Here is an 8,834-nt window from a genome sequence, read left to right on the forward strand (position 1 = left end):
GCACGCACTGCCATGGTGTGAAATAGGATGAAAAAATTCAGAAATCACAAGATATGAGTGTTTAAATTCTAACTTTAATATTTACTAGCTTGTGACCTTGGGTTCATCCATCAATGCCTATTATCAACTCTTTAAAAGTAGGGAGGTTAAATATTCTCTCTCACCGGATTAAAACAATCAAAGAAAATGTGTTCTGTGCAATGAAAGATATTTTAATGGGTAAAACTACCATTTGGACATTCTGAAATTTCCTATTATAAAAAGGCAGAAGAAGGTTAACAATAGACTTTAGATACATTCCTGTCAAAGCTCAAGGACATCTAAAGCTAAAAATCACTAATAACCCTTTTGCTGTTTTATCATTTTCATAATAAATGGATGAAATATCTACATCATCCACACCGCCAGTGCTCACTGAAGAGCTGCACATTGTCCCCTCCCACCTTGTGACAAGGCTACAGCTTCCCTCTCAGGTGTGCACACTACCCACCAGTCTGCTTTCTCTGGTGTGGAACTCAGGGGACGTGTTCCACATGGCTTAGGTGAAAATGGGTTTTTTCGGTAGTGCTGCTTGGGATGGAACCCAGGGAGCACTCTGCTAAACCTCTAGTCTATTTTTTAAAAAATATGTAACGCTTCACGAATTTGCGTGTCACCCTTGTGCAGGGGCCTTGCTAATCTTCTCTGTATCATTCCAATTTTAGTATATGTGCTGCCGAAGCAAGCATCTCCTACTTTTTGACGCAGGGTCTCTGTACAGTCACTAAGTTGCCAAAGCTGAGCTTGAAATTGATCTTCCCGCCTCAGCCTCCTAGAGTGCTGGGATTACAGGTGTCACTGTGCCCAGCAAGATTTGAACTCTGATAGTAAGTCACATCACTTTAAAGTTTGGTTCTTGTAGCATGACCTCTTCTAGAAAGAGAAACCAAGTGACAAAGGGTTAGAAACAATAATAAAGTTCCTACCATCTTGCAAAAGTTGTTTCAAGACTCTAACCCAAATGTACTTTTTAAATTTCCTCAGTATTTTGTTGTATAGTCCTCAGTATGTGTTAAACATTACACTGAGCACTTCTGAATTATGAATATTGAAGTGGGTCTTCATGTATCCTGGGCATTACAGTATTTCTTGATTGCTATCAACTTCATTATAAGTTTTTAAAACTTCAACTAAATCCAAGCGTTTAAATAAAAAATAATAAAGTCCATTCCACTTTTAATTTATACCCATCCTGGAGGAGGAAAAAATATATATTCTATTTAGAAAAAGAAGTAGGGTAACCTATCTCGCTATTCTTATCTGCATGGCCCAATGTTTGCAAATGCTCTATTGGACAACAAGCAAGTCTACTTGGGGAGGAAAACCCCGTACTATCTCAGCATTTTGTGAAAAACATCACCCAGCAAAACAATTTATTATATAGTTCTTCCCATGGGAAATAACACTAAACCTCAGCAGAAGGCCTAGCAATGTCACTGCTTTGAGGTGGCCATGTGACCCTGGGAGAGAACTGTCAGCCCACATTTTATGAACTGACCGCACTTGTGGATAGCAGCTACTATTGTTTATTTCAATTTGGGTTTCCAGGCTGGTCTTTCACTCCACTCAGCAGTTTTCAACAGCAGGCAGTGTGCTTGTCTTCTTATTCCCAGGGATCACAAAGCTATATACTCTTGACATTTGGGAGGAGCTTCATAAATGTTTATCAGAAAAGGATGAAAAACAGTACAGATAAACATAGTGAAAAGCACATTTACTAGAGTTCCATGATCCAAACTTAATTAAAATCCACTTTAGAAATAAGAACATGGTTTACATTGGGAAGTATACTTTGAAGATCTGTACAAGAGAGCAATCACAGACAGTCTTGTTAATTCACAGCACCCCAGCATACACACTGCACAAGCCAAGCCTTCCGGGGATCCAGGGCTTTCAAATGCCCCCAGCCAGGGGAGGTCCAGACTGGACTTCAGGGATTGTCCTTCTCATCATGTACCACAGAATGTTTTCCCATAAAAAAACATGTTATCACAAGTGTACTGACAATTCTTTCCAAACAACATTTCAATTATATCATGAAACAATTTGCTGTGGGCTGCCTTGTGACTGTAATCACTTAGTATATTGCTTCTATGAGAAAATACTTACGGAATTTTAGTCATGATTTTTCTGGTGCCATCAATTCCTATTAAGTTCCCATCACTGTAAAACACAGATGCATTTAAAAGTAGGAAATTTTTATCTCAATTTTTGACACTTCTGCTTTGAAAATTCAAAATGTCTATGTCCCATAAAAACAAATGAGACAAAATATTTCAGATTTACGTACTGATAAGCAAGAAAACACTGAAGATTATCAGAAGGGCTTTCAAACTGATAGCAACGTCATTTAATCACAGCTAAATGTTTAGACCGCAGCACAGCTGCTATTATTAGTACCCAGTAAATCCTTAAAAAAGGAAGAGAAAATCTTGGCAGTTTGTGTGTAGATTCAGGGATTTTGCAAGAAGGAAACAATTAAGTTCAGGTGATTAGGATCACTGTAGAACTGGAACATATTTAGAATTGGAACTTCTAGCAGATCTATGCAAACATCAAAGGCACAATAAATCTGGGATTTTCATTTTTATTGTTTCACAGTTGAGATTTCAAAAGGCTCAAGGGGTGTTTTTAATATGAGAATTTAACCCACTTTAAAATGGAAACACACAACAAAAAAATACTGCTTTCTAGAAATCTATCCTCATGGAATATTATTTTAAAGTAAAAGAGTGGGCCGGGGATTTAGCTCAGTGGTTCCAGCGCCTGCCTTGCAAATGCAATGACCTGAGTTCGATCACCGGTACCAAAAAACAAAGAAAAAAGTAAAAGACTTTTATCAAACTTGAATATTTGCTTCTGATAAAGTAAATTCCTAGGAGAAAGTCTTGACAAATCTATCATAACTCTCTTTATAATTTCTGATTGCCTTTCTTCAACCACATTATTGAAAAATAGCAAAAGAATAATAATGTCCCAGCTAAGTTCCTTCCTCTGGAATGTAGTACTCTGAAAGTATGTTAACATTTTTAGTATTTTAAACATGTGACCATGCATTAAGCTGAAGATAGTGACTAACATTCCAGAGCCAGCTCTTTTTGAGACTACAAATCTGGTTATGGTAGGCAGATACTCATTCATGTCTCCTGCAACACTTCAGTGATAACCTCTCAGCCTTGGGGAAATGGCTGCTGCTTCACAACTTCGAAGAGTCACATACACCAGGCAGATGACACAAAGAGGCGGGGGGGGGCAGCTGCAATCAGGGTGAGTGTACGTAAGTGGTTGAACTAATGGAAAAGAGAAGGCAGATGGAACCAAACTATTGCACCTAACAAGGACTGGACCTGTGTGGGTTTCTATGTACAGACAAGCAGAGTTAGGCACTTAAAAGCTTTCCGATGAAAATCTCGGGGAAGAGCCTGACCTATATTTTTTAGCATTTACTACTATCAATAACACACTTTTCATGAGGAAACATGCAGTTAGAAACATTACAGAGCCAAACAGCCTAAGATGGTTCTGAAAATGAAATGAGTGATACAAGATTGTCCAGAGTATCATATCTGCATTATAAAATCTGATGTTTTTACATTGTCATATTTCTTTAACATTAATGGTAAATATTTAATTGAAAAAATATTTTAAAATTATTGGCAATGATATTAAGCCCTAGCTGGTACAGATATTACTGTACTGGTACCCATATGATAAGGAAAATATCACCACCCAGACATCTTTTTTTTTTATAATCCGAATACCTTAAACCAATGTTCTTAAATTGCTATTCAAAGGTACTTTAGTTGTCTTGTCCCTATTACTCTATAATCAATAGTCCTTTTACAAATTATAATATTCTACATATATAAAATAAAAATCTAATGCTGTAAAAAGTCTCAAAAATGTAATGTAAGTATGCTGATTTTCTAAATAACTTGGCTTCATGGAATAACTGAATATTTACTGCCCAGGTGGATTTAAAAAAATTGAAATGTACTGTGGTACTACCTAATATATCTATAAACAGAATATCACTAAAAACATTTTATTGGCATTAAATGCTATAGTTATGGTTGTGTGAAATTTTTAAGTCTTAAAGCCTCTTAACATAATCATGTATATTTATGTACAAAACACATAAAATTTACTTTATTTAAAACATATGAAAGAGGTAATTCCAAAATCACACTAAACATAATAAATATAGAACTTGCTTTGTTAAAAATCTACAGTATATATTCAAGTAAAGGCTAAACTTCCAATGCCAACTATATTTGGGACAAAATTAAACATTTACAATAATCAGTTTCCTAAAAGTGCTATTTTAAATGCCTATAAAGAGGAAACTCATTCTAGTGCTTGCTTCCATCCAAACCTCTATACATTCCTTTATTCACAGAGCCAGATGCTTCTATTACCAAAAATACACATCCAAAGCTTTTATATCCTCTTAAATAGATTTAGCATTTCAGCTCTTTGGGGGAAGACAGGGAAGTCCAAACAAACAACTCAGACCACTCTTAAAATTATCAGAGATGACTCACTTTATGACACACCCTGTTTCAACTTAGATGAAGCAAACTGGATGAATGTTAGTGAAAAAAAGTTCCCATCCACACATCTAAGGTAAGTCATCTTTTTCTACATGAGAATTTGTATAAGTCAAAGAGCAGCCACTGTAGCAACCTTGCTGTGATCTAGGCCTGGATGCCACACTCCATGTCTGACTGCTGCATTCTCTTCCGACCTGATTTGGTTTCATTTCTTCAGGAGTTATATTCAGCACACTGACTGAACTGTTGGGAAAAGAAAGGTAGAGCTTAACAATTATCCCCACCTTCTTCTGTACGTTATGCCTGAATGTCTAATGTCTACAAGTCCCCGTGCCTTGTGCGAAGTAAATTCTGAAGAAACATAAATCAAGAACATTATGAAGACTTTCAAATTGGCTTAGGCTAAAACTCCTATCTAATCATCTATGTTCCTATTTGTCTATTTATTGTATTTAGCCCTCTAGTCTACTCTGCAACATGCTGCCAAGGGAAGCTTAAGGCAGACAACATGTGGGTGTTCAATGCTAATGTCCCACGTCTCCTATCACTATTTTCTACTGTCCTTATGGTTTCCTTATTTTCTTGTCCATTTGTTGGTGCGTGCTCTCATCTCTCCACTCAGATATTTAATGAATGCTTACAAAAGTGGTTAAGAGAACAGAAAATGAAGCTAGATAAAAGTTTGACCAGCCTCAAAATGAAGAGACCTGGTTAAATGATTATTTTAAATCTGGAGCAGAACCAATGAATAATAAACTTATCATTTGAGTATCTTTTGTAATTTTTTTCACAAAAACTTTTCTAAATATATACATTCTTGTGACTTTTCTTTACCAACTAGACCGTATAACATGGCAAACCTAGAAAACATTAAGTCTTTTTTAATTCCAAAATTGAAACCAATAACTTAATTTTATTTACACTTATTTACCAATACAGTACTAACAAAAAGAAAGAAAACTCGTTTATAATTGTCCTCAGCTCAGAATCCCTACACCTCTGAGGTATCTCAGATGAGATAAGTGATAAACCAGTTCCATGACTAGTACACAAGTTATCCTGACTAGAATCCAAGACACAGCCTTTATATAAAATTCTGTTCTACAGTGAGGCAGCATTGAGGATCTTGTGGAATCCAGCTATAAATACTCTGAATTATCTTGCTGTAATTTTACTATGAGCTGAATCCAAGGTGCTTCAGGTGCAACAGAACCAAATTTATAAAATAATTTAAAACTAAACCACCAAGTTGCACTGCTTTTACTCTTTTCTGTTATATTCTCCAAGAACAGAATAGGCTTAACAGAGTTCCTTCAAGCTCCCAAACCTGTTTCTATGCCACTGGTATTGTTAGAGTAGCCCTTAAAATACAAGAAACAAAAGAACATTTTAATGATATATTTGTGTTTATTTTTGCTGTCATTGAATGTTTACAATACACCAAACAGTGTTTAAGTTCTTTACATATTATTCACTGAGCCTTCAATACTCTGAAATGTAGATACTAAATGTTGGACTTTTATCTAATTTGTTAAAATGTTTCCCTAACTGGATCTCCTGGCCTATATAACTGACTCCTACAATCAATTTGCCACATAAGAAAACAGGGCACTTACTAAAATTTAGTTTTCTTCCTCACTCTTTTGTTTAAAAATGTCTAACACTTGTCCACTGCCCCTTAAGCAACACTGGATGGACAAACACAAAGAGTGGTGCACATGCTGGTAATCCTAAGCACTCTGGGAAGCTGAGACAGGAGGGTCAGAAGTTTTGAGCTGCAGCCTGGGGAACGTGGTGACACAGCAAGACCCTCTTCCCATACCCTGAGAATGTAGGTTAGCACAAAGGCCCTGGGTTCAAACCCCAGCACCGCAAACAAAACAAAATAAAATAAGCAAGACAAAAATATTTTAAGAGTGAAATTCCAAATGTGAATGTGGGGAGCAGCAGAGCAGAGTTACATATGAAGAATACTGATCATGAGTTCAATAACTGCTGGCCCCAGTGGCACAGAGTGGCTCATACTTGTTTTCTCTGTATTTGTACAACTGCTACTTTTACGCCACTCCATCCTTATTATCATGCCTCTCAGTCTTGCTCACTAACTGCACTGGCCAGTGCACGTCCCATGTATGTCCCAGCTCAGGGACCCATGCTTGACTGGAGTCCTCTTACCCAGCTCTTTGTTGCTCCCTATTGTTTATAGTCCTAAATCTCCAACCCTTTCAAAGTCTATAAATTACAAGCCTTATTCTCCTTTTAAAAATCTTTATTTTCTTGTTTTAAAATCCAGCTATTAAGCTACTCTTGGCCCAAAGGCCAGCGGGTCTCTTCAACATATAGCTCCAAACCACTTTCTCTCAAGCACAGGCCAAATATGTGACAGCTCTAACTCTTGCTTTCTACACACGTGCCACATTGCCAGGCCTCAGGCTACTGTGTGCTACTTTAAGATGACCATCGCACTTCCAAACTCAACCCTTTCACTTTTCCTATTCCTTGCTACCACACTAGGAATTCTGTTTGCTCTGCATAATTCAAAGTTAATCTTGGAACAGGATCTGAGGTACAATGTTGATAGCACATCTCAGAAATGATTTAACAACTTGAGAGAGGAAATTAGCAAAATGCAGCAACTAATACTGTACTACGGGTTTCCAGGGGGTAAGGAGCAACTTCTTTTACACTGCTACCCTTGGGCACAGATCTTTTTCATCACTCAAGATGCACAGGCCCTTCTCAGTTCTTTGCCCTTCAATGCTAGTGAAATAGGCATGCCAGAAAAAACTTCAATATATCTTACAAAACACATGCAAAGAACATCTTTATATTTAACATGAAGTACTTACATCAGTAAGTGATGCCAGCAATAAGACTATATTTTAAATATGAAACAAAAAGACATGATTTAGCGCAGAGCAGGGACCACACCTACCTCATCATTGCTATATGCCCAGATGGCACGAGATCTACCCTGGACATCTAACACGTATCATAGATTGCATAAATCAATCTACTAAATTCCTCTCCAAAGCCTCCACTATTTCAAATACTATAAATATGTCAACTTTCCCTCAGCAGAGGCTAAGTCAGCAATTTGTAGAAATAAGTATAAAGACTAAGTATGAAGAAATACCTATGTTCAGAGACACAGGAACGTGTCTGGCAAAAGTCTGAAGTGGGAGAAGCAGGCAGAGACTTGGTCATTTTAGATGTGCAAATTGGAGACCCATGAGGCACACTGTGAGGCTTCTTTTGCAGTGGCCCTGAGTGCACTATAAGATTGTCTTGATCAGAACCTGTTTAAAAACAAAAACAAAAAGACAAGTGGGGAAAAAGCAGTATATATGGCAAAGTATTAAAAACAGTGAAAATAAATAACTAAGATTTATTTGAATTCTGAGTGAAGTATAATAGAACAAATTAACTTGTTATCTGTGTTGCATATTCTGCAAGACTTCAAGAGGAATTTCTTTTAAAAATAGTATCTCCAAATTGTGAATGTACAAAAAGTTGGTATTTTCTCAACAAATGTTACTTTTGGTATGCTTGGTATTCCTGTCACCCTCATTTTTACTCCAGGAAATAAAAATATTACAGTTGATCTATAGTTCCAGGAAGAGACCTCATCTTGGAGATCTCTAAAGTTTTATATTAATAATCTGTATTTCATTTAAAGGCATGCTCAGATTAAAGAGTGTATGAAGTACTCACTTCCTGGGAAGGCACTGAAAAGTCTCCCATTTTCTGAGTTCTGGTGGTCAAAGGTAGTCATATTTAAAAACTGTTGCTTTAACCAACTGGCTCGCTCTTCTTCAAATGCCTTTCTCTACCATCACAAACAAATGAAAGAATTAATGGTTGATGCTTCAACAACCACACAGCCGCCATTTCCCATGACTTCACTAGCTAGCTGAGTCTCTCTCCGACTACCTAAATGCAGAGGTTTATGTCAAATAAATTAACCTATGAAACTAAGAAAACTTCATTTAGGAAAACCATATTTAAAAAATAAGAACTTTACCCATTTCACCCAATAAACAAATAATCATTATTTTCACAGTTTTTAATTCAAATAAAACAATGCAAAATGGAACAGAATATTAACACCTGAACATACGGAACAGAGAAAAATACTCTACATTGTAAAATCATCAGCCATGGGCCGGAGATTTAGCTCAGTGGTTCTTTCTGGTGCCTGCCTCACAAGCACAAGGACCTGAGTTCAATCCCGGGTACCAA

At 36.8% G+C, this 8,834-nt stretch overlaps 1 protein-coding gene and 1 non-coding gene across 7 annotated transcripts in view; both read right to left on the minus strand.

Annotated features, from left to right (window-relative positions):
- Window positions 1–339: 339 nt before the first annotated feature.
- Ssx2ip (SSX family member 2 interacting protein) overlaps window positions 340–8,834 on the minus strand; it is a 35,951-nt gene continuing 27,456 nt past the window's right edge. The window contains exons 11-16 of one of the 6 annotated variants that reach the window (XR_782663.3): window positions 8,307–8,421; window positions 7,729–7,891; window positions 4,584–4,835; window positions 2,149–2,202; window positions 1,538–1,690; window positions 340–912 (exon numbers count right to left, since the gene is read on the minus strand). Coding sequence is in view for 3 of the 6 variants with exons in the window: in XM_010636723.1 (XP_010635025.1) it covers window positions 4,661–4,835; window positions 7,729–7,891; window positions 8,307–8,421 (453 nt within the window). In the remaining 3 variants the exon portion in view is untranslated. The other 5 variants (XM_033758270.1, XR_782664.2, XR_782662.3 and 2 more) reach the window with 5 other exon arrangements.
- LOC117284093 lies at window positions 622–728 on the minus strand. Its single transcript, XR_004515164.1, has one exon. It is a non-coding gene; the product is annotated as a U6 spliceosomal RNA (small nuclear RNA).

This window comes from Fukomys damarensis, unplaced genomic scaffold, assembly GCF_012274545.1.
Source record: "Fukomys damarensis isolate Sample0158 unplaced genomic scaffold, DMR_v1.0_HiC HiC_scaffold_33, whole genome shotgun sequence".
Classification (NCBI taxonomy): Eukaryota; Metazoa; Chordata; class Mammalia; order Rodentia; family Bathyergidae; genus Fukomys; species Fukomys damarensis.